Source organism: Furipterus horrens, unplaced genomic scaffold (assembly GCF_987537825.1).
Source record: "Furipterus horrens unplaced genomic scaffold, mFurHor1.1.pri manual_scaffold_2, whole genome shotgun sequence".
NCBI lineage: Eukaryota > Metazoa > Chordata > Mammalia > Chiroptera > Furipteridae > Furipterus > Furipterus horrens.
In genome coordinates, this window is record NW_028327172.1 from 187333229 (window position 1) to 187360919 (window position 27691).

General features: G+C 35.9%; 1 protein-coding gene across 5 annotated transcripts; it reads right to left on the reverse strand.

Moving 5' to 3' along the window:
* Positions 1-5411: 5411 nt before the first annotated feature.
* On the reverse strand, positions 5412-27691 carry OCIAD1 (OCIA domain containing 1). Of its 5 annotated transcripts, none has more exons than XM_090266901.1 (9): positions 27551-27686; positions 26037-26099; positions 25548-25628; positions 19687-19740; positions 14279-14326; positions 13064-13199; positions 12194-12369; positions 8140-8292; positions 5412-5481 (listed from the first exon to the last, which is right to left on the reverse strand). In XM_090266901.1, the coding sequence occupies exons 2-9, from the start codon at positions 26092-26094 to the stop codon at positions 5444-5446; spliced, it is 744 nt and encodes a 247-aa protein (XP_090123027.1). In that variant the 5' UTR covers positions 26095-26099; positions 27551-27686; the 3' UTR covers positions 5412-5443. The 5 variants fall into 5 exon arrangements, with proteins under 5 accessions (XP_090123027.1, XP_090123026.1, XP_090123028.1 ...); XM_090266900.1 differs by having other exon boundaries at positions 27434-27686; XM_090266902.1 differs by lacking the exon at positions 8140-8292 and having other exon boundaries at positions 27434-27690.

Below are 27691 nucleotides of genomic sequence, written 5' to 3' on the forward strand. Positions count from 1 at the left end.
TTTGGGCTCTCTGCTTTTCCTACGTAGGATAAGTTATTCATTGAAGCAGTTTTTTCCCACAATGACCTTAGTGTGAAAGGAAATCAATAAAGAAAAAAAACTAAAGGGTCATCTAAGAACTCTCAAATATTTTGCCTCATTATCTGTTGTATATATTAGGAAGCAAGTATCTGGGGGACAGTGTCTGTTTCTTACATGAAGACATGTTGTTAAAGGAGCAGCATTCGTCATTGAGCATTTAGCAATTACCAACAACACTCACCGCCAAGCTGGTCATAAGCTTATGAAAGCAGTATCTTCATGATTAAAAAAAAAAAAAAAGGACATACTATACACAATGCTTATATATTTTTAAAATTCTCATTTAAGCAGCTATTCTCTTCCCTTGCTGTCAGAATGGATGATTTATCTATTTTGTGTGAACATGATGAAAATAATAAGATTTATGTTAAAGGACGTGATTAAGCCATGAAAATGTCATGTAGGTCATTTTCTTGCTATCCAAATAGTGCAATCTGTTTGTTGCCTGAAAGCTTTTACACTTTGGAACTTTACCCCCAAATTTCAGCTGTAGAGTTTGATTCTGCAGACATTTAGAGTGGGCAGACATTTCAGTGATTAAGCCACAGGCTGCAACATTGAGGACCAAATAAATAATGTAATTAAGTGAAGCTGGACCAGCTGCATGTTAAACACAGACATTGTTTTTACTTCCACACACATAGGCGGGTGGGCCTGCTGTTGTCAAATGTTTCAATTTGTCAAAACAAATAAGTGCAGGTTTTTATGTGAAATATCCTAGTTTCTAAATCTTTATTCTTTCATATATTTAATTATTGAGAATCCACTGTGTGCCAGCCACTGTCCTAGGTCCTGGGAATGTGACAGTGAGCACAACCAACAAAATTCCACACCTTCCTGGAGCTTATATTCTCATCACCAGTCTGAGGTTTGAGATCCGACCCAACCTCCCACCCACTGTGGAAATCCCCTCTGCTGTCTGGACAGGTGAGGTTCCAGGACCCACATATGTTCTTCCATGGGAAGGACACCTGCTGCCATTTCTGTAACCCAGTTCACTGCCCAGCTGCAAAACTCTCCAGAAATGTCTATGGGAGCCCAGGCCTGCCTCCCTACCCATCTAGACTAGAAGCTCCTCCAAGACAGGAAGTGTATCCTTTTTAAACTTGTCTCTGAATCTTCATCCCCAAGCTGAGTTCTTGGTCAGATAAAGGCACTTTGTAAATGTCAGCCTAAACTTGTGATTTCCTTGTGGCCACAGAACAGAATTCTTATTCTTCTTTTGCATAACAGCCTTTAAATATTGCAAGGCACATTCCTTTCAGAATTCTAGCAAAAGGGCCCAGTTTCCCCCAACCATTAGAGTGAGTTTCCAGCCGTGTCACATCCTGGTCTTGAGACCTCTGGTTTGTGATGTCCTCACACACCAAGACTCCAAAAATGGACTGAACAGTTCAGAGAACAGGGTTATTGTGCTTTTTGTTTTAGGCATGTGAACAGATAGCAAGAATGGCTCTGCATCAGGCGCTGGGCTCAAATCCAGCTCCACCACTTACTGGCTATCTTAGATTCTTCATCTGTAAAATGGGAAGATTTTAGATTTACCTGTAGGTTATTCATGAGAATAAAATGAGCTAGTAAGTACAAAATGCTTGGAACAGTGCACAGCTCAGAGTAACCATTCAGTGGATGTTAGCTACTACTACTACTACTATTACTACTACTACTACTACTACTGCTGCTGCTGCTGCTGCTGCTGCTGCTGCTACTCCTGTAGTCCAAAAAGGTGTAATTGTGTCCCATGATGGGCTTTTTCACATGACCTCCCTTTAATTCTCCCCATTTTGTTTATACAACCAAGCATTCTGATCATGTATAACTCATTATATATGCATGTATCTCTTTTCAGTTTCATGATGCTGTTTTCAGACCCAACTATTTATCCTTTTTAATCCAAAATTTGTGATTTAACAGATGAGTGATGTGTCATCTGCATTGGAAAATATTCGGTTTACCCCTGTGCTTTTTTAATGTATAGTGTTCATGGCACATGCTCCAACAATCTGTTAACTGAATGATCGCCTTGGAGATTTTATTGTAAAATACAAACCTCAAATAGTAGTCTGGTTTATTAGATTCTCTCATCTTTAGATGTGAGTAGGTCAAGAAAGGGTCAGAATGGGAAGGTGACAGAAGAGAAGGGAGCTAGGAGATGAAATAATAGTGGCGAAAGAAAGAGCAATAAGAAACCTCCCTGAATAAGGCTTTGGAAATCAGGGCTGTCACCACAGCCTTCTGATTTGGAAGCCCAGAAATAGCTTCATTCATTAATTCAACAAATATTTTTCAAGACTGACCATATGCAAGGCAATGTGATGGAAGAAACAGGAATACATTCATACATAAGATAGTCCGTGCCCTAAAAGAGGTAAGTAAGGATCTGTAGCTAAACAGCTGCAATAAAATGTAACATCTCTCTGTGGGGTAGATACAAACTAAATGCCATGAGAATTCAGCAACAGGAGCGGTCACTTTCGCTACCCCTACAGATTGTGTTACCGGTCCAATTCTTTACCCTACCTCATAGCTGTGCCTTTTGCCATAGAACTTTGCATTTTCTTTCCACTGTGAGTGGGGCACACTTACCAATCTCTTGACCTTGGGTTTGCTGTAGGCAAAATGTGAGGCAGAAATTAAGGTGTGCCAGTTTTGACCTTCGGCCTGAAGAGACTCTGTTTCCATTTATGTCTCTATTATGAACATAAGAACATGTTTGGTGCTAAAATGCAGAGGCAATAACTTGCAGATTGAGCCATCAATTCCACAACTACCTAAGGTCTAATCCCTACCATGAACCCTCTACTCCGCCATCACTCAGAGCAAGTCTGCTCTTCTATCAAATTCTTAATACAGGGACTGGGTAGCTGCAAGTAGGATACTTGCATAACAAACCCCCGAAACATTGGTGTTGGGGACAAGTGGCATATGGATGCTGGCAGGACCTTGAGGAGATTGTTAGTAAAAACCTAAAGGGCCTGGAGGAGGGTGCTAACAGAAGCCTGAAGAGCTGCCAAGCAGGCTGTCAAGGAGGGATTACGGAAGGGAGGGGAAAACATTATAGGAAGCTGGGACTGATTATGTAGTCAGGTTTAGCACAACTCTACCTGTGGCAACAGGGAAAATAAGACAACGTATCTGATGAACTTGACCTAGCTAAGATCTCTGGGCAGCGTTGAGGGTCCCACCTGGCTGCTGTCTACAATGAGAAGTGAGCCATAAATATTACTCCATTTCCAAGTGATTTGGAGGAGCTATACAGGCCCAAAAGTCTTTTAAACCAGTGAGCAAGTTGTTCTCTTATTAAGGAATGGCTTTCAGGCAAAGACCAAATCCAGAGTGGGGCAATGCCTTTTTGTTCAAAACCTCAGAAAGATGGCAGTGCACCATAGGACATTTTAGACACACAAATGACCTCTACATGTCTTAGGAGCATAACCCTGTAGATCCTCCCCAGGGCTTTTGTGGATTTTCAATTGATGCTTAAGAACTCCACAGATTTAAAAAATTATGCCAATTTGGACAGGAACAGTATAGAGGCCTTGGGATCCTCGGTTTCTATGGGCAGGCTGAGAAAAGTACTCAGCTGCAAGCGTAGGCTTCCTTCATGGGGAAGGTAGAACCACAAGCTGGGATGAACTCCCAGGAGATATGCCTTAGCCCGGAGCAAGGAACTGGCAATATAACCAGAAGTTCTGGCCAACTGACTGATGTGTGCCTTACATTTCACTTTTTGAATGAGTATGTGTAGAGATACAGTATTATGCCTAACAGGTATTCCATTTAAACAGGTAACTTGAAAGTTCACAAGTCTTCAGACCTTTACACGTGCCTCACCCATACCTGGACCGGGTTAGATGACGAGCTCCTTGATTTTGAGCTGTTAGAATGGATTCAAATCAGAGTTCCTATGAAAAGCTGAGTTGATTATGTGGAAGGAACGTGAATTACTACTGTGGACTAATGCTGCAGTGAAGATATGTAGTTGGAAAATGTTCCATCCCACGTTCTTTCAAAAATGTGAGTGTGGGAGTCTCTTGTTCCTGCCCCTTGATAGGCAGGTTTGTGTGAAAATGCTAGACTTGAAGCTAGTTAGTTAATAAATGGCAATGTAGCTTTTAACATACTAGCTGGAACACTCACGCCAAAGCCCCAAGTGGTCATGTAAACAGTCTGACTGCTCTGCGCATTGTTGTGAGGGCCCACCTAACCACCGAAGAGACAACGTGGCCAGGCTGATACTAACTGAAGAGGGGGATGGTGCCCTGGCCAGGCCCTGCTGCCCTAGGTCCCTGCTGTTTCCCTCAGTTCTATCCCTCATCTGACTACAGACCTAAGGCCAAGAACCAAATCATTCAACGGAAGTCCTTATTTCCTGACCCACACAAAAAGTGGTAATAAATGACTGGGTTTTTTACTTTAAATAATTAATTTTTCAATTACAGTTGATATATATTATAGTTTTAGTGTACAACCCAGTGATTAGACATTATATAACTTACTAAGTGATCACCCCAATAAATCAAGCTACCAATTTGCATAACACCAAACACTAACTGAAATACTAAGTTTCTGGTAGGACTGTAAAATAAATAAGAATTCAGATAAACCACAATTTCATTTTCTATTCACCCAAACCAGGAACATAAAAAAAACTATACCAAATCTTTATTCCCCTGAAATTTGCAGTTTTTGAATATGACCACTGTTTTCTTAAGGCATTAAGCTATCTACGATATGCTAATTAATCCACGACTCACAGTCATATCATTAAATATTCAGAGATAGAAGGCTTTATTTCCTATAGCTACAAATACAACTTATTTCTAATTGTGCTTAAAAAGATTGCAAACAATAAAACTATGACATCAATGAAGATGCATGTCCTTTATATTTTATTTACCATAAACATTAATACAGCAAACACTGAAGAAAAGCTTTTCAATAATTTTTTGATATAAAGAGTAACACTTAAAATTATGCTTGCTCCCCCCACCAACCCCAATTCAACATGCAGATGTTGTTTATTTTCACGTATGCTGATTCTTGAGCATTACAATCTCTCGATGGTTTCGTAAGAGTATCTTTGTCCTGTAACTTAAATTTCACAAACTGTATATGGTCATGGTATAATGCCATCATTCATACAGTTCCCCAAGGTAAAGTAAATACGTTCATACAATATTAACATTACAACTTGCATTTTTTAAACATTATTTTTACAAGCCAAACCACGAAATACCCAGGTTCTAGTTTTAAATGTATTTACAAGGACTGCAGCTGAGCTCAAAGCATGCAGATAATCGTGACCACCTAGATGAAGCTGGATATGGAAACTCCTTCAGTAGGTCCAATGCTGCATTTTTCACTCATCCCAAGTATCTCCATATTTGTTTACTTTGACTAGGAAAAAAGCACAAATAGTTGATGATTCCAAACAGTAGTATGTAAAAAGCACTATTTTAAGTTTGCTATTTTGATGAAAAGTTATGCTTCTCATCTGAATGTACAGGAGAGTCAAATTAAAAAAGGGATGAGCCAGACTTAAGCGAACTGGAGGTTGGACATAAAAAGTAATGCACTGCACCAAGAACCTTACGTAAATATTTGTTCCTCCTAACCACCTTATAAACACGAGCCCCATTTAAGAGAAAACAGATTAGTAACTTGCCCAAGGTACAAGCCTAATAAAACAAAACTAAAATTTGAAAACATCTGTTTAGCTCCAAAGCCTGGGTGCCTTTACAGCTTTACCATACTACCGAAGTATGGTATAAATTACAGGACATCCAAAGAAATTACCAGGAAATTTTAAAATAATGGTGACAAAATTAATTTTTTCACAAAAAACATAGAAACAGTGAAGTCTTCACATATAGTTAATTCAATCTTCTCTTATGAACCGTGATAGTAGTGGAAGAAGGAAAGTTTCCAATATTCCTGCATTTTACATAACATTGTATTTTGAAACATGCTCCTGTCTTCTCTACTCTTTCACCTTTTAGCCTCTCTTTTACATAGTCTTTATCTGTGAATTACAAGTAGTCATAACAATGTAAAGGAGCAGTTATCGAAGTATGGACTAGGGACCCCCTTCCCCAAGACTCCTTCAGAGTTTCTGAGAGGTCAGAACAATTTCATTATTATACTAATACATTATACAGTCATACCTCGGTACTCACTGGCTTCAGAACTCATCAAACCCTGTACTCATCGCATCTTGACAAGAAAAAATGTTTCAGCACTCGGCACTTGCTCAGGACTTGTCACAACTGCTAGAACTTATGAGTCACGACATTGCCCCGCAAGGGAAAATGCTTCATTGTTCAGTACTCATTGGTTTGGCATGTATCACAAGTTCCAGAAAAAATTAATGACGAGTGCCAAGGTACCACTGTCTGTCCTTTTCCCTCATATTATGCCGTTTCCCCTTGCTTTCATTCCTTCATTAGTACAAGGTAGAGTTTTCTAGAAGATGCATGTGTGGTGATATCATTGCTCTGACAGCCAACTGGAAATGTGCATGTTTTTAAATTTTTTGTCCTAATTTCTAATTAGGTAAATGTCATCCACAAAAGCTAAGACTGAAAAATTTAAGTGATACTTTCTGACCTAGTGAAGCTATACTATATTAATGTCAAATTTTCTGTCTGGATTCTAGAATAGAACGTTCTAGAAAATCACTGAAACTATTTCATAACTGTCTCTTTTCAAATAAAGCACAAAAATATCAGCTTTTTATAAAGAAATAATTTCATATTGCTATGTCATTTAACAGAACCTTAAAAGACTGCTTACAGTCAAAACCACAAATGTCAAATTTTAGCAAATACCAAATGTCTATATTTCCTTTTTATAATCTTTATTACTACAGAAGACCCAACAAAACACCCCATTTCTGATTTATCAGTGTATGGTACCATGCTTTGCAGACATATGAAAGATTACAAAAATGAGGGAAAAAAACCACTGCCTGCCCTCATGGAGCTTACAGTCTAAATCTCAAATTAAAGAGCAAAACAAAGTACCAGCAAGTCTTAACGTATTACAGAGTAATGCCTATTGAATGCATAAGGTTTACACTAATTTTTTTTTAATGACAAAAATTACCAAGTAATGTTGATTACAAATCTATTTTAAAGCTAGATTTTTTACATCAATAATGACAGATACTATCCATCATTATTATGAAAAGGGAATTCTAAATGAAGCAACCACTAACAATTAGAAATAAAACTGGCTCTAAAAGAACGATCATAATAAAAAATACTAAGAATTTTTATGTATTTTTATATTCTTTGTGGCGTATGATTTGTAAGAAGGCACTAAGAACCTATTCCTTTTATTTTTAAAGTAGTAGAAAACCTGAAACAATGACACATTCTCTAAAATTCTTCAAGAGTTATAAAATCCTACATTAAAAGTTACAAACTCCTATTAAAACACCCTCTCCCATTAGAAGTAAACTGTCAGAACATTTACTCCAAAAAGACTTAAAAGAAACTGTCATTTTAAAATTTATAATTAATTCCGGAGCTAAACTACCATTAGAAAGAAGTCAAACTCCTCCTTTGGAAATGTACTAAAGCCGCTCTGTACGAAATATAAACTATTTCAATTTCACAAACTAAGAAAATCAATTTCGTTACTTAATCATGATTCTGTGGTTCCACCCAAAGGGATATTACAACCCAATTATCAACCTTTGGTCACCAGATCTTGTTTTACGCAACAGATGCATCATTTTTAGAAACAGTTTCCAAAGTGACTTCTTATAGTGAAAACAGTCAAAGTGGATATATAATTTTTATATTGTATTATAAAACCAGACTTACTATCTTAAGTCATACTACTATTTAGACTTCATTATTTTCTAACATAATATGGCCTTTAGAACACACTAAAAACAAATGACGTGGTAACTGTGAAATAGGTATTCATTTAAAAAAAAAGTTACTTTGGTTAATTACTTGTAGAATTAAATCACGTTAGTATGATTAATGTTTTTAATTGCTGCAGTATCCAATCCTAAAGAGTAGTGATTAGACTAAACTATCGTACCTTCTTTTTTGGGCATTCTTTCCTGCATAGGCCTGACTGAGGGATCAGTCTTATGTGCTAAAGTTACTTCATATGCCTCTCTGTTTTTACTCCTTAATTCCTCATATGTAACACTTTTTCTTTTAGGACTTTCTTCAAGGTTGGGATCAGGTCCTAAAACAACAAACAGTTAATAAATGGTGATAAACGGATTTGAATAAATCCAAAGCAACTAAATTTTATAAATGCTCTTACCTATAATAAAAATAGAATAAAGTGAAATAAAGGGTCAAATTATTACCACCACTTCAAAAGTACTATATTTTCCCCAAAGTAATCACAAAACTAAAATCCACTTTCTTCTCACATTTTCAAGCTTTTATTTCTAAAACTTAAAATTAACATAAAAAAAAATAAAAAAACTAACCATGCCAAAAGAACAGATAGCATAATATATATACATCAGCACAAGTTAGACTCATTAACATCTTAGTGGTTAAAACCGCAAAGTTATTCATAGTGTTTATGTAAAGAGAAATACATTCTACGAGTGACAACTGAACAAAACTTGATACAGTATGGTTTTTATTTGGTACTCTTTCCATAAATGTTTCTATAACCATAACCTACGCACAAACAACTCCAGCTATTTTTTAAAAAATGTTTATTTTACCATCTTTGTATCTAAACAAAAATAATGTGAAAATAGCTATTGAAAAGTATAAAACACAGCCTTTAAGCATCATTTTCACTTAGGTCTAATGAATGCAATACTGAGGCAGAAGAAAATGGCAAGTATAATATAATTTCAACCGGGGAACCAGCATTTATTCTTTATCTCTCCCAAAGAGTCAAAAGCAAGAACACATATTATCAGTCAAATATTGATGAAACATGTGCAAGTGGTTACTCTTAATATTGGTTGACAGGGCCAAATACTGAACATACTTTATAAAATGTATAACCAGCCAAAGAGGCCATATAAACATTTTTTAAAAAATTAACTAATGCTAACACAGCATTCAATGAACAACTACTTACAATCTTACTACTCCAAAAGTAATGTTTTTCGAAGAGGTTTTTAATAAGACATACAAATTGGGCACATTGTTTTAATTATGATTTTTTTTAAAACAATTTTTGTTAAGCTGTACTATTTTGAGACTCAATGGTAAGGCCCCACAGAATAATCAGAATTTTTAAAGCAATGTAACTATACATTTAATGCTTTCAACCATAACTATTTATTTTAATACAAAGTATACTGCATTGATAAAGAGCATTTAAATTTCTCCTTATTAGTTCTAATAATATACCACTGTTGAAAAGTAAGTTTTTCTTGCTCAAAAATTGCAAAGCATTAAAACATTATATTGGGTTTAAGAAACACTTTATATTTCACTAGTTAATGAGTACTTATTGGACTCATTTCCCTTCACAATAAATGATATTTTTAAAATTCTGAAGGAGTCATCAGAAACCCTAGGTTCATTCCTACTCTGCAGACAATCAGTGAACGTCCTTGGGCAAATCACTAAGCGTCTTTAAATCTTGTTTTTCTCAGTTGTGAAATATGGAAGTTTAACTAAATAGTCTATCTCTAAAGTTCCTTTCAGGTCTAATACTTTTTCATTGTTCTGAAATCCTGTGACAAATAGTTAAAACATAATTCAGACAGAATGTTAGGGAAAATTTTTACACTTACAAAAGCCAAATGAAAACATCCTATATTGTGTAGGGAGCATGAGTTACTACTTTGAGAAGGTTATAAAGAGCTGGAAGGAATAAGACAATGGAAAATAGCACTGATTTAAATCTAACTGTAATAAACTATAATAAAGGTCATAACGATGAAGGAACGCTTTCTACTCTGAATAACTTTAAATTTTTGGTAAGAGAAATACTAAGAGGACAAGTAGTTCTGCTTAAACAAAAGGGGAGGGTGTCTTAGTAAGGGGGACAGCAGCTGGGGTGAAGCAAAGAAGGTCACGCACTACTGGTCTCTGCGGAGAGCTGCAACCCTGACTCAGAGAAGGGGTGAGAAAACACAGTGCCGGACAAGTGGGGCTGCTTTGGAGGTCATAAAACATATTCACATGTGGGCTATGCAGTGGTCTGTAGGTAGGTACCAAAAGGCTTTTGGTGTGTTCGCTATTACTTGAAAAGAAACTATGTAATATGGAATGGAATCTGCTAATACAAATGCAAGGAAAGATGCAAGTCATTACAAGGCTAGAACACAAGCAGAATGGATGTGAACTTGAGAGATGGGAAAAACAGATGCCATGAGGGACAAGGACAGATGCCTTTAGAGATAAAATAATGACTTGAACCACTTTCTTTAATCTGCCCCGCTCCTTCCCTTTCTGACTACAGTCCACCCTTGAACAACATGGGTTTGAGCTCTGCAGGTTCACTTACAGGTAGATTTGTTTAAGTGGACGCACACGGTTCAAACCTGTGTTGTTCAAGCATCAACTGTAATTAGCTGTCTCTAGTTCCAACCATTCAAAAAAAACAAAACAAAACAAAACAAAACGGTTGAGGATTAACACTCTCAACTTTCATCCACTAAAAAATCTAAATTAACTTCCATACTCTGCTGGTTCTTCTGCAAATGCTCACCCCCTTACTTTTGCTCTAAAGCAGTGCTATCCAATGTAACTTTCCGTAATGATGAGGATGTTCTGTACCTGCAGTCCAACACAATAGCCAGTAGCACATGAGGCTACTGAACAACTGAAATGCTGTCAAAGGAATTGGATTTTCCATTTGATTTAATTAACCAGTCACATATAGACAGTGGCTACTTTATATTCTGACACACCTAGAACCCTTCTGCAGTCTCTGGAACCTCATTTGATCTACAGTCAACTTCTCCCTTTCCACTGTATCTCCTTCCTCCCTCCCCTTAACATACATAGATGGATAGGTAAGACAGTTAAATCTCTCCCATCTTAAACCAAATGTTCTTTAAACCTTGTTTGTTCTCCATAGTTACTGGCTTATTATATTTGGTTCAAAACAAGCATTTTAGAAAAATACCCTTATCTTCAACCCTTTATCCAAACCCTTGGAGTCAAAAATGTTTTAAAATTCAGACTCTCTCTGAGTTTAGAAAAATATTATAGTATGTGGACCTTCTATTATTTAATATCCACCCATTCAGTAGTTAAGAACAGCAATGAGTAAAAACACAGTATTTCTACAAAAAAAATTAAGAAAAATCATATTAAGATAAAGATCATAAATAAACTTTATCAGTTTAGGTCAGGGGTTGAAATGAGTACAGGTCAGACTTCTGTTTTCAAAGACCTTTGGATTTTAAAGTTTCAAATAAGAAACTGCAGACTTGCACTTTCTGTTTCTAATTCCTCAGTTTTTACTGCAAACTAGACTGAAGGAGAAAGGCAGGCAACTGACAATGGATGAGAGCCTATTACTTGCCAGGCGTCATCTCTGATTACTTCATCTCATTAAAAGAGGGATTATCATCTCCATTCAACAGATCAAGAAACTGAAGGGACCACAAATTACAGTTACCTGCCAAAAATCAAACAGCTAGTAAAAGTCAATCCTGGTTTAAATCCAAGCCTTAGGCCAAAATTGATGTGGTTGCACTTACATCATGTGATCTTCAAAGCTAGTATTTACACATACTTCACAAAGCATATTCACATGGATTTTCTCACTTGCCAACAGTTCTGTAAAGCAGGTAATTATTATTTTTCTCACATTACAAACAAAAAAGCTGAAAGCCTCTAAGACCTGCTTAACACATGTAACCTTTTAAAAGCCTCCTGGAGGTACAACTTATCACTGCTTTGATATTCCACTAAACTTGGTTAATATTTTCAATTAATAGGACATACTAGTAATTAATCCTTATATTTCTATATCTTCTAACAGACTGGACCTCAAAAGACGTTAAATGAAGAAACAAATGAACAAACATGCTGAGTTTAGGCTGATGGTGGAACATACAGGTGACACCCAGCAGAAAAGGTCATTAAATAAAGTTTATACATACGTTGGACCATTAAATGCTGAAATTCATTTCAAGAGAAGTTTCTACCTTGGGCAATATGGTCAGTAATACCAGTGGGAGTAGATTCATTCATAGAAGCACTAAATGGAATTGGCTCATAGTGAGGAAATCTCTCTCTTTCCACGTTGTCTGCTGCTGGGGATGTCACAAAAGATGAATGATCACTCACATTTGAGTCGTATTTTGACTTTTGAGAATAGTGCCTATAAAAGAAATTCATATTACATAAGAACATGAATTATTGCCTATACTTTATTTTAAAAAGTATGCTAAGGTATAAAAATCAGTAATCTATTTTCTAAAGAAATCATATTATTTAAACACTTATTTAAAATAGTAAAATTAAATCTGCTCATTTTTGTCATAAATAAAAATTAAAAATATATTCTGACCTACTTATTTAAACTCTATTATGATAAAGCAGATAAGTAAATCTAGCACTCATGGAGTTTCTACTGCTTGCCATTTATGATATGACAATACATCAACCAAATCTACTTAATTACCTTATCACTTATCTGCTTACCCAGACAGATTCATTTATCTATATCTATACAATTTCCCTACTATTTTAAACTACAGGATTAAAAAGTTGAAATTGGTTGAGCTGGAATTAATAGAAATTGGGAATTCAAAATAAAAGTTCAAAATAGAGGTAACCAAAGGTATCTGCCGAATTAAAATCCTTTATTCTGAAATACATACTCCCAATAGGATGCAAAGGTAGACAAATCTCACTCCACCTTTAAAAACCAAATTAACTTTAGCTTGCAACAAAGCGGTAAGTTTCCAATGGTCCTTCAGTTAGGCAATGTTTTTCACGTCCTGAGTTATGGCAACATCTAGTCACAATTTTTTAGATAAAATGAAAAACCTTTAATAAAGAATCTGGCCTACCCATGCGATGAAGAGCGTCTCGCCTGTCCTGATCGTAAAGCTTCTCCAAGAGGGGAATTCTCAAGATTCTTGAACTTCTCTTGGCAAGTTTTCACATAAGAAAGCTTTCCAGCAAAGTATCCCATGATACAAGCAACTTATTTGTAAAAAACAGAGAGCATAACTCAATGTGCTTTTTTTGGACAAGAACTTTTCTAAAAGTACATTTAAAAAAATGTGATTCTAAGTTTGTCTTTGGTGTGGAAAGACTGAGATTTCCTGAAGAAATGGTAAAAGTATCACATTAAATCAGATTCAGAATTCACAGAAAGACTGTGGATTTAATTCACTGTTACAAAATAAAATAACCCCCAAAAGTTGCTATATACAAATAAGTGCTACTTTACTGCTTTATTAATATAGATAAGAAAGATGCAATAAAGATATAATGGAATAAAGAATCATAATATCAAAGCTCCAGTCTAAATCATAGAGATTTAGGTCATTTTTTTTCCCATAAAATGAGAATTATACCATTGGCCCAGCTAATTTCTTCAGATTATTTTTAAAATCAGGCTCAAGTCTCTTAAAGTAATGATTTATTACATGCTGCCCAAATACAATTATTAGTGCATCATTTGTCCGTTTCTCATACAAAAGAGAGGCTAACCCAGAGAGATTCATAAAAAGCCTCAGGTATCTTTTTTAAAGCAACTTAGCTCTTTTCTATTAACCATATTGCGAAATGTAAAGTAGTTACGATTATTTACATTTTAATGTAAATTTAAGATTTATTTGTTCAAATTAGGTTTAATTTTAATACACACTTTTAAAAATTTTTATTTTAATTTATTTTTATTGTTTTGTATTACAGTTGTCCCACTTCTTCCCCATTGCTCCCCCCACCTTTCTCCCACAGTCTATACTTTATTTTGATTAATCAGAATCACTGAACAACTTTCTTTCCCAATAGACCAAGAGAATTTACTTTCAAATACTGTATCTTTACAAAATAATTTAAAATAGTTCTATTACACTATAAAAAGAAAAAAAATGCGTCTTTGAAGTAACCCATTATTTTTAGTGCTAGCAATAAAAGCCCTAGTAGTCCATTTAATGAAAAGCTTAACCAAACTGACTTGTCAAAGCAAATAACCAAGTAACTATTCTAAGACAAAATATCTGATAAGAAACATTCTTACATAAAAAGCTAAGAAAACAAGTGTTCATACTTACATATGAGTTTAGGGATGGAACCATATTTGGGATGACTTGAAAGGATTCCTAAAGACAAAAGTAAATATTTCTGAGTAACATTAACTGAGAGAGGAAAACACATTTAAATAATTAAGATGTGTATCTTTTACTAAGATAAAACAAATTTATGACAAGTTTATGCTACGAGTATTTAAGAAAATAACATGGGGGGAGGGAGAAAAGGGGAGTAAGTAGGGGAAGGGTGTAGTAGAGGAACTAGTATAAGTAACCCATGAACATATACAATGAGGTGGGGACTGACTGCGGGAGAAGGGGTGGGCTGGGTTGGGGGGGGCAATGAAGGAAAAAATGGGACAACTGTAATAGAAAAACAATAAATAAATCAACAATTTTTAAAAAAAGAAAATAACACTGAAATTGTGATAAAAATGCAAAGGAACTATTTCTGCTAGTCATTATGTGGTCACTTTTAATATGAGACAAAATAAGTTCAGCAACACAGTATGAAGTAAGATATGTCTATCATCAGAAATAAGGAAAAATATAAAAAGGAAAATGAATACAGACACTCTTTGAGTGTTACCTAACAACAATAGTTTTTTCCATAACCCTAGAGAAGTGTCTAAAGCTATTTAAAAGAGAGAACCAAGTAAGCCTAACACAAATATGAAAATTTCAGAATAAGTGAATTTAGCAAGATCACCTGATACATGGTCAATATACCATAAAAAGATTTCTTTATACCAGGAACAAACAAAAAACAAACATTTTTTAAAAGATACAATTATAACACCAAAAAACATCAAAACCCAGGAGCAATCTAATGAAAAATATGAAAGACCTCTACATTGAAAACTACAAAACTGAAAAATAAAAGCTAAATAAATGGGAAAATATTCCACGTTCATGAACCAAAGACTAAATATTATAAAGATGGTAAGTGTCCAAAAATTCATCTATAGATTGAATGCAATCCCAATTAAAATCAAAGAAAGTTTCCCCCCAAATTAAAAGCTTATTCTAAAAATCAAGAAACACAAAAGGGCCAAGAAGAAGTGAGGCTATACTAAAGAACAACAAAACTGGGGAACTGCCAACAAATACCCAGATCTATGACTATAGTAATTAGGACAGTCTTGTTCTAAGTGCAAGAATAGATAAACTGACCAAAACCAGAAGAGTCCAGAAACAGACCCACAGATGCAGTCACTTGATTTATGACAAAGGCAACCCTGCACTGCAGTGAACAAAAAAAGGTCCTTTCAAAATACAGTTCCGAGTCAACTACATCAAACAGAAAAATGCACCTTGATGCTACCTCATACAACATTCAGAAACAGTCCCAGGTGACTTGAAAATTTAAGCATAAAAAGATTAACTAAAGCTTATAGAAGAAAGCATAAGAGATTCATGTCCTTGTAATAGACAAAGATCTTAAAAAGACCACAAAAAGCACTCATCAAACTAGAGATCTGATATATTAGATTGTATTAAGAACTAGTTAATCAAAATGGGGGGAAAAGACATAATATATATACATATATCTGACAAAAGACTCATTTCCAAATAAACAGAGAACTCTCACAAAACCAACAGGAAAAGATGACAGTCCAATGGAAAATGGACAACAGACTTAAACAGATACTTCACAAAAAAAGACATATTCAAATGGAATATACTGTAAACAAAAGAAAAAGTCCTCAACTTCATTGGTCATCAGATGCAAATTAAAACCACAATGCAATCACTATCACTGTTCACTCACCACATGGCTAAAATAGGAAAGACACAAAAATAGCAAGTGTTGGTAATAATTTATTAATAGAATTTTATTAATGAATTGGTAGTGAGTGTATAAATTGGTCCAAATAGTTGGGAAAGTTTGGTAGTATCTACTAAAACTAAATATATATACCTAATCTACTAGCCAGCAAAATACTTACCAAGAGACACTGTATTCATGGTAGAGATACTTATAATAGTCAAAACTGGAAATTATTCAATTGTCAATATATAAACAGATGGATAAACTGCTGTGGTATATTCATACAGTGGAAAACTATATGGCAATGAAAATAAATAATCTAGAACTACATGCAACAAATGTGCATGAATCTAGTTATGTGCTGGTAAACCAGCTCTCCAAATAAAAAGCCCTGATTTATAATTTTGGTTGATTTCTGTAGAGAGAAAATAACCTGGACCATGATCAACTTCAAGGTAATAAATGGTTTAAAAATCAGTTTACCAAAATCTTGAACATCTACAATCAGCTTTCTGTAGCTGATACAAGCCAATTCCAGCACACCACTGGATAAACTTCACAAACAATGTTAAGAGAATGCTTACTTGTCTGATCTCATGTACATAAAGTATAAAAACAGAACTCATTTATGCTGTTAGTCTCGGTTCCTTTTACTTACACAAATAAGATGAGGAAAAGGGAGATGGTAATAATATCTACCTCTATACAGAAAAGATTCTCCTTCAAATACAGACCACTTAGCACACATTGTGCTCGGTAATAGTATATAGATTGAAAACTGAACTCTGAAAAAAACCTCAAGTGGGAGGAAGAAAAGCCACACTAGAATGTAAGCACCAAGAGGTTATGAATTTGTCTTTTAGTGCCAATTCCAAAAACAGTGTATAGTACATATCACTCAAAAAAACACGAAAAGGGAAGCTGCTTGAGGTAGGAGAAAAACGTGCTGTCATGAAACTCAAGGGTAGAGATTTTCAGGAAGACTGGTTAACAGTCAAGAACAAAAACTGTCCATCAAATTTAAGCAACAAGGAGGTTGCGCTGATAACATTTTCTAAAGTTTTGGTAAATGCAAGAATATAGCCACAAACTATGACCTAGACTGCAACGGGTTAAAGAAGTATAAAGTGATGTCTCATGGTTGAAGTCTGGCTTCAAATGCAAGGCAGATGGAAGCAGTTGGGAAGGGATATAAGGGAAGATTTTTCTTTTGTATATTCTCGAGTTAGAACAGACGTGAACATGCTTAAATGTTTTGCCAGAAAAAGAACAAGTACAGAGGGTACAGCTAAGACTATGCTGAGTATGTCACATTGCAGATAAAAGTATATACAAAATGTTAGGCATCTTAATTAAATGTGAAATATCTCGGTGAATTCTGAATTCCTTTTCTAAAGTCTCTTTCAATTCTGGGGGGGGGACTGACTTTTTTATTAGAATATCCAACAAAAAAACAAGAATCCAATACAATTTCAACAATAAAAGACCTCACTTCTCTGAGATAGTAACACGAGTGATATATCATCCAATGTTGTTATTTTTAATTTTTATGCAAAAGTATCAAAACCCCAACAATAACAACAAAGTCAGAAAGATGATATATGAAATGCTGAATAGAAAATGTTATTCTACAAATCAGATTAAATCACTGCAACAATTTATCCTTTCTAAAAAATGGAGCACTAAATTCCACTGTGAGGCTCCAGGCTCAGTCATGAACAATTACAGAGAAGGATGTTGGAACAATGTAAATACTCATGGTATGACTTCTGCAAATGAAATCATAAGAGGCATAAGCGGTCAATGATGACAAGTAAAATAACCACCAAATGAGGACTAAAAATTCAGGAGCTCTGGCTACAATAATTTGCCTCCTCAGTAACAGGTTCTATCATTTTCAGGAGGCTTCACCTTAACTATATGATAACAGGATATATCTGCAACTAGAAAAAGGAAATGTCTCTTGTTTATTTTGTCTGCTTCAGTAAAATCAGTTATGTGTAGGGGTAAAGTATTCTCAAAATAGACAAAACAAATAAACACAAACCCCAGCAGTGGTGATATTGTTGCAAATATAAGGTCTATCTAAGTATATATAATCTACTCTCCCAACTGTACCTGCTTCCGAGTTACCTTCAAACCCACTTAAGTCTCCTACCTACCTAAGCCCCAAAGCTCCAGTTTATCTTCTCTGTAACCTAATCAAAACCACCATTTCTCCAGGGTCTACCTCAGCTACTGAATGGAATTTTCATTTCTCCCTGCATGGTTTTGTCACTCTAACCATGTCATTCTCCTGACTGTCCCTCCCAACAGTTGTGCTTATTTTAATAATCAGGTCCCTCCTTCGATATCCCTCCTTCTCTTCTTATCTAAATCCTGCCCATCTATAAAATCCACTCAAGAAATTTTCCTTGATAGCAGTGGTGCTGAAGAAATCTTTCTTCTTTGAAGACTTACAGCTCTTGAAGTTTCTGTTACACAACTTAGTAACTTATTAAAGATTTAATATTCTCTACTTGTTTCAACGTTGTGCTCACAGTTTCTTCAGAGGAACTTAGCCATTACTAAATGACTGCATTTCGATACAAACAGGCAGTACGATGAATGCAATTTTTCTGATCCTAACTCCTTGTGCCATAGTTTTTCCTTAAAAGCAAGGGAATGAAACGGTTTTTGTTTCTCACTACAGAAGGAATCCTAGTCTCTCAAACAACTTACTCCTAAAGCACATGCAAGTACACATGTATACTGACTTATTTCCATATTTAAAGTTCCTGACATGGTAGCACATTGTAAAGGGGTTCTTTGAGAGTACTTTAAATAAAAAACAAAATTTTAACCCCTCATTCCTCCCATTTCCCTCCAAAACTACTTTTCTCAACTAGTTCTATCAGTAACTTCTAAGTACTTCACACTGCTAATAGGAAAGGTATAATTTTTCCTATCACAGTCTCATTATAGGAGTTAGCTAACTAAAAGAACAGGTGTTCAGGATATGTACAGGCCATCCTAAGGTCGCCACCCTTTTCTGGGACATCTTATTCCAAGGAGATTGTTCACAAAATAAATGTTAAGTGTATTTCACTTTAAGACGTAGATACATTTAATACTTATTCTAAATTTTGGGTATGAAACACTGTACTATTTAAGCCAATAGGATTTAGGAAAAGGAAGTGTCCCTACTCCGCCATGATTATAAGACAAGAGCCGGTTTATGGAGTCATTCATCTTTAAACTAGTGCATAAGTATCACCAGGAGTTTGTTAAACCAATGCCTGGGCCCCAACTCAGAGATCCTGACTTAAATGGGCTGGGGCACATGAATTTGCTTTTCAAACAGCTCCTAGGTGATAGTGAAGTGAATGACTTATATAGACCAGGTTTGTCTTTCTGCCACCCTGTAACCCACCCACAGGCTTTTAGTTACTTTCTTACTCTTGTAGACTGTTAATGTTGCTATAATGCAAAAGGTTATCAAATTTTCAAATCAAGATATTTGTGCCAGTGGGTCCATGGAGTCCTAACTCTTCTAGAAATTTATCAGTGATTATGTTTAATATGATACAGTACCATATTTACTTTATCTAAAAACTCAGGAAAATACCACATAAAAACATGATATCCAAAATGCTAAATAATTCAAATTTTAAATATTTACCTTTACTAATTAATCCTTGAGTAATCAACATACTTGTTGCAGCCAAAGGCACAGCTACAAGAAGAAAAAGAAGCTGTCAACATCAACAAAAAAATACTGTCTCAGTTCATTAGGAGAGATAAACATGCACCAGTAAAAGCACCCAGGAAGTATGCTGCACAATTAAGATTTTTTAAAAGACAACTTTCCCATGTTTAAAAGCTGTACTGTATGTATCAGTGAAAATACAAAATTATTTTTAAGAAAAATTACAAAACATTAAACAGTGTAATTCAGAAAGAACTGCTTACAAAAGTTCTTGGCTGATGTCTGGGAACTTGACTGGTACACTGATACAAAACTTTACCTGAATGATGAGTGGTTGTGTCTAAACTGGCTGCACAAAGAGTTTATGCTGCACACCTGCTTTCCTTCTGAGAGGCTGGAATTTTGGTACCGTCTAGGCTGAGGGTGCCTCCATCACCAGCCCCCAATAAAAACCCCAGGTGCTGAGTCTCTAATGAGACTCCTGCCAAGATAACAACTTCACGTATTATGCAGCTGGGGACATTTAGCGCGTCCTTTGTGTGGGGCTCCACTGGGAGAGGACTCTTGGAAGCTTGTCCGGTTTCCTCCGGACTTCACCCCATGCTCCTTTTACCTTCACTTACATTGCTTTGTATCCTTTGCACTGTAAATTGTTTTTAATTTAAATAGCTACATGTGGCTGCCACATTGGACAGTGCAGTTTCAAGCTGGGGATTGGGAATCGTTCTGTAAAGAGCCAGATGGTAAATATTTCAGATTTTGAGTCACAGTCTCTGTTCCAACTACTTAACTGCCATTTTAAACAAAAGGACTGAGGCAATATATAAACAAATGCACATAGCTGTGTTTCAATAAAACTTTATTTATGGATGCAAAAAATATGAATGTAGACATTTTAGCTACAGTGAGACACTTATCATTTAGGTAAAGGTTTATATAAGTGTAGGGGACTATTTGCCAATACCTTTTGCATGTAACAAAATATTATTTCTTTTGATTGGTTTCAACAATTTAAAAATGGAAAAACCATTTTTAGCTCATAGCCATACAAAAACAATATGGCCCTTAGGTTGTAGTTTGCTCAATCCTGGTCTAGACAATATATGGGCAATTTAAGAACCAAGGTAATTAAGACATTTGAATGATCAGATTTCATAATTACAATCTATAACTTTGGAGTAGGACATTAGTTTTGCCACCAATTTGCACAAGCCCTAAGGTTTGAGTCCTCACTCTACTACTTACTAACAGATTTAAATTTTGCTTGAAAATGGTTTAAAGTTGGCTGGTTAAGAGTGCCTTCATGTATTATCACTTAAGGTTTTTCAAAGGAAAAGTCCCTTTTAATTAGAGCATCAGTACAATTTGCAATTTTGCTCCTTCAGCTTGGTTCAAAGACTGCAACAAGAAGCAATGAGTAGTCATATAAGAATGGAAGGTGATGAGTTGGTTGGCCATATCTACAATGGATAGTGCTTTCCCTATTTTACTTTCTTCTTAGGCCATGACGATATACTACAAAGAGTAGCATCCTGATTAAGAAGATCTTATTACTACTTCTGCTATTCATCACTATGTCTTTGCATGAATCTCAACTTCTTTGCATGCTATAAAGGGTAATGTATTAGAAATAAGGTCTCAGCAAACTAAGTAGGCAACCAGAGTGGAAAAAGAACTATAGGTATGGGGATCATATAGGGGGGAGGTCAGTAGGGAGGGGGAAGAGGGGAAAGGGAGAGAGATGGTGCAGGAATTAAGAAGCATAGTAGGAGGGAGTGGAGTAGACAGGAAGATGTTGAGGAACTATATGCACAACCAATGGGCATGGACTAAGGGGGGGGACAACTAGATGGAGGGGGGATTACTGGGTGGAGGAGAGAAGAGGGAAAAGAAATTGGGACAACTGTAACAGCATAATCAATAAAACGTATTTAAAAAAAAAGAAATAAGGTCTCTTTCCAACTCACTTATTCTGTCACTGAAAAGGAGAAAGGTAAAACTGAAAGGGACTTCAGAGCTTAGTATGTAGTCCTCATCCTAATCAGAGTAAACTGATATCCAGGAAAGACAAAGTCATTTGCTTAAAGCAGTAGAAATGGCTAGTTTGTGATAGAGCTTAGATCAAAACCCTAGCAGCCTTTTCCTCTGTACCACACGACTCCTCTTTCAGAGTCAATTAAATAGTTTCTTTAAGCAAATCAGTAACACTGCTGACAAGTTAATCTGCATTATGATCATGATCCCAATCATATCCAATACAAGAACCCTTAAAATTCCTTTAATTCTTCCACCCTTACAATAGCAAAATACTACTCTAAATTCATAATTATTTTCAATGGAAACTGTTATCTCCTTAATTACAGTAACATTAACAGCCACTTAATAAAGGTAGCTTAACACTTATATAACAAATTAAATTGAATTAATCGCCATAACAATCCCATGAAATAGATTATCCCCATTTTACAGATAAGGAACCTGAGGGAAACAGCCACCAGGAAACTTGCCTGAAATCTCAGACCAAATACGTGATGAAGCTGGGATTTGAATCCAGACAGGCTTCAGTTTATACTCTAATCACTCATATTATCTCATTTGAAAACCAGGAGTTCACATGTATGAAATATCATTCACAAATTCTATACATGATGCATGAAACAAATATGAATTCATACACCTTTTCAGTAATTCCAGATGTTGAAAACTACTCTAACACATAATACACATCATGGATTCTTTCATTACCTACATAAATAAATAACTTCAGAGTTAAGCCTTAAGATTAACAGAAAACAGATCAGAGTAGAAATAAAATTACCTTAAAGAATGGCCCCTAGATCAACAAGTCTAAATTTAAACCAGGATGGGCATAGTATTTAACAGACTTTACAAATCTGTAAAAATTACCTTAGTAAATACTTTTTCTACACATTCCTAGTTTCATCACAACCTTTTTAGATCAAAAAGCACAAGATGATACTCTCCAAAGAAACATGGATTCCATTATTCGTTTACATAAATATAGGTAAGCATCACATACTACAGAGAATATCCTTATATCAAGACACAAATGTAAAGTACAAAATTTCTTAATGCATGAGTATTACTCTGTCTCCTGGTAATTATATGTTGAATTCACTATCATCTGTAGTTATAGCCAAGGTTCTATGTACTTTCAATGTTTGATGTCATTACATTATGCAACACCAAGGTATCTCTGTTTTAGGAATAATCACTACTTATTTTTTGGCTGCTGAAATTTCCCAGTAATCCAGATATGTATACAACAAGCTGTTTCTTAGTCTGTCCTTATTATATCTTCTCTAACTTGTGATTAACCTGTTTTAATAAAATTATTTAGGCTCCCATTGTTCACATACTACATATCCTACTTTAAACAGCCGAACAGACATGGGTACCCTACCTATTGATCACTGCCCTTCAATGTACTTTTAGCATAGTTCTGTTATAACTATCTGGAATGTTAAACATGTACAGCAGCATAAATTTATCAGCCAGAAATAAATCTGGACACCATAGTATCTACATAGCCACCAGCCTAACACAACAACGATCTCAAACCCTATCTACCAGATGTCTTTTTCTTAATCCTGCATTATCAAGACTTGAAAATAGATCGCCTTATTGTATAGTATCTACTCTATGCAATCCTTGAAGACAAAAAAATCTGTTGGCAGAGTACAAATGAGTTCTCTGAGAAATTATTCTTGTATTATGAACCATGTAAATTTTTCAGAAGTTCCTGATCCATGATGACTATGCATTTAGAACAATTATTCTCACCCAGAGATGTACATCATCGCCTAACTCTCACACAGGTTCTTTCCACTTTGGAACTTCTGTAAGTCTCTGAAGATTGAGGATAAAATGCAAGATTTTATCAGAGCTATTACCTTAACTGCTCTTTCTTAGTCTTTGTTCATCCTCTCACCACCACCTGGTTCCCTTAGCCTTGTGCGCTACCCAAACTTAGTCATTTATTCCACCTTTCCTAAGGATTGAGCATGTGATAGATACCATTACCAGTTTCATGGTTTTATTCCTACACTTAATTTCTTGGTGAATTCACCAACACCCCTAACACCACAAAGGTTACTTTCTCACGCACACCTTTGTTTTCATCTCTAGTTCTGTACAGACCTTCCACCATCAGATGTCTCATGAACTCAGAATGTCCAAACTAGTTTCCTTCTTCAAACAAAAACTCCAATGCAAAGCTTCCCAGACCAGTGCTGCCCCAAGTCCCTGGGCCCCCAGGTCACCCCTTTGTGAACCCAATCAAGCACATGTGCAAGGACCACACAGATACCTAACAACAGGGTCTCTCAAAGGAAATGCTAGCAACACAACAAAACACGAACTCCGTCAAATTCTACCTTTTAATCAGTAATGCTATCATTAGTCTCCTAAGCTGAGTAACCTAAAGTTAGTATTTTCTTCATTTCTCTCTTAATCTATTTAAAAATCTATTATATGTCCTCTAAAAAATCTTTCATTGCCAGTCCATCTTCTCTAGACCAAAAGACACTACAAAAACCCACACCCTCAATGGCCATATGCCTGAACTACTGCCAAAAGCTTATGACAGATTTCACCAAGTACAACTTTTCATCCTTTTAACTCATCCTGCACACTAACTAATCTTCCTAAAAAAAAAAAAAAAAAAAATTGTACCTATCATTCCCTTGACCCAAGAACCTACAATCTATAATGAATCAAACCTTTAACTCCTTGGCATTATGTTTATTCTTCTACCCCAGCCAAGGATCTCTGCTCCAATCAGTTCAATCTCAAGGCTCTAGTTGAGATAGCGTCACTGTAGAATCTGCCTTTGCTTACTTTTCTTCTCATCTAAATGCTTCTCTACCATTCTTCTTCTTTTACCTAAAGGCCTACTAGTTAGGTCTCCAGTGTTTTGTAAATCCTTTTTAACTAAATCAATTCCAATTAATTTATCTCTTAAAAATTCCTATTGCTGCTTTGTACTTAATATTTCTCAGAGTGTTTCATGAATTGGCTCTGTCTCAACTACACCATGAAACAACTTTAGGACAAAGACTGTGTTTCATAAAACTTATCTCCCAAGCACAGCACCTTACACATTGTAAGCAGAAATACTGGGCTGATTGATGAAAATGTATGTCCTCTTTAATAACTTAGGTCACTTCTCCCTTTTCAAAATTGCTTCCTCCTTCTTTGTTAGAATTACCCTCATCTGAAAACACTGAAATAACCAGAGAAGCAACACCAGGACTCTATTCAAAGGTAAGATAATGTTTATTTCTTTCAACATTCTCTGTATCACACAAATAAAACCTTCATGTATAAGGTCTCTAGTCAGAAATCAAAAGCTGGTAACATTTCAACATGGTGAAGTGGGAACTAATCAGTGTTTATCAAGTAATAGCTAAAAGTTTAATAGCCAAAATCATGAGCTTCGGCTTTGGACAGACCTGGTTTCAAATCCTGACATCACAACTTACCAGCTGTGTAACACTAAATAACCCATCTCACCTTGCTAAATCTCAGTTCTCTCATCTGTAAAGTGAGGGTACTAGTTATCAACCTTATTAGGTTGTTTTTTAATATAATGCATGTACACGTGGTAAATGCTATATTAGTACAAACAAAAATATTTCACAACCTTGAAAAAATTCTAGAAATTATTCTAAAATGCATACAATTCTATTTCCTTAATCAAACTCTTAGTAATAATCATGCTACACCAAAAATGTGCCCATTTTTTCTATGTGAGGTCATTAAAATTTTAGGCACTAAAGGTCAAATTTTGTTGACTATAAAATTTAACTTACATCTGAACCAGAAGCTTTCATCATTGCATTCTGCGAAGACTCTTCTTTCTTCCTCTGTTGGAATGTAATCAGCCCCTATGTCTTTTTACCAAGGAAAATCAGCAAACGTTAAAACACCTGTGGAAAAACTAAGTCTAAAAAAATTACCTTCGTCTAAATGTAACAAAACACACTCATTTTAAAAAATGAAACAGGCTTGTTATAAACTTAACAAACTGACTTCAAACAGAAGTTAATGATACTATTTACTAGTTAGAACTGTCTACATAATATGCTATGTCCAATGCTAAATAAAAATTGAACCTCTTGTTCAAATTATTAATAATTTCAAGATGGCAACAGTAGATCATTAAACCATGTGTGGCTCCCTGTGTGACTGCACAGGTCACACACCCATGAAGCTAGCCCAGTTGCTGTATTGGTAGTCAAGGCTGTAAAATTCCTCTACTATAAAGTGCTTCTAATCATAAATACTTAATTGATAGTTACGGGGAATTGGTCTTCTAACTTCAGCATTCGGCTCTTGAAAATCAGCCCTGCCATTCATCTTTCCTGCATCGAAAATATTTATATTAAGTATTAGAAACAATTATGATACGTCAAAGTAGTCAGAATATAGTCTAGTCATATTCCTAGTTTTCATGGTAATCAATCAACAAATATTTACTAAACACTACTATATCTTAAGTAATGGACATAATAATGACCCAAATAAAAGTCACAGACCTATTAACTATTTTGAAAATGATTACTCATCTTAGGACCCTTAATTGAAAAACAATATATGCTTTATAAGTACAGTATTTATGAAATAATTATATTGTTAGATATAAAAGGATAGCAATAAAATAAGATATATTTTTCCTCCTGAAGATGGTTTATTTCGCACTGTCCTAGACTGGGATCTTCTCGGAAATATATGCCCCAACAACTAGGATAATTCCCCAAAACAGAAGAAAAATTTCGAGTCATCTCTGCACTTAATTTTTTTTAAATACAATAATTATCAGTAAACATACAAGGTAACCCACAAAGCAGTACTTCCAAAAACTGGAATAACAAAGACGTCATATCCTTCTCCTAGTGGTGTGAACACCAAATTCTGTACATTCCAAACTTGCCACCCTTCCCAGACTTAGGAGAATATGACATATAAAAATGCGTAGCATTTCAAGAACACTTTTATTGTTTTAACCTATGCCTGGGGAATTAAGAGACCAAAACATAATTTGTATTTTGCATAATGTTCCCGTAGGATCATGATTATTCCCATCTTAAAACAATTTACATGAAATGGGGAAAAGGCGTAAGTGATGAGGATAGTAATGGGGCCCTTCCATAGCTCACTATTTAATGGCCATCGCTGAGTGTCTACGACATAACATGAAGGAAAGGTAAGATGAATTCATGGATGGAACTGGATGAATAAACTACTCATATCCTAAAACCATCGTAAAAGAAGAAAACCCTCTTATGTCCCAAACAGCATCCTACCTAGAATTCCTAAAAAGAGACTGTGAAGGCCTAAAAGGACTCTTCGGACATCATTTTAATCTCTTATATCCCCCCAATAAGAGCTGAACTGAACCACGTCGTGGGATTCTCGCATTCCATCCCCCACCCACTATATCTGCATCGCCACCTGCAACAACCTCCAACACACATGTCCGTCACCCTGAGCCTGTCCCATTCACACCCTCCCAGAAACACTCCCTCTCCCTCCGGGGTCACCAGCACTCAGAAGCCGGAGACCCAAAATACAATCGGCTCACTCTCACAAGCGGCAAAATGGCGGAACGTGCAGAGTAGCGGATGGCCAAGCTGAAGTGGTAGGTGGGCGGGAGGGGGTTGGGGTGGAACGCGGTTCTCTGCGTCACCTCACCCACCTCAGAGGATAGCCTCGGGTAATGGCGCGGTGAGCCCGGGCGATCAGGGGCAGAAGGCCCAGAAGGATCAGGAAAAGGGGAAAGCGCGCGGAAACCGGAAGGCGCGCGGGACCGCACCTGAGATGGGGGTAGAAAGCCGACAGCGACTGGAGAGCCAAAAAGGGACCCACTAGGGGCTCAAAATGACCGCAACCCGGAAGCACTGGAAACGCCCGGAAGGAAATGACTTTCAGCCCTCCCTGGGTGTCTAAGAAGAGC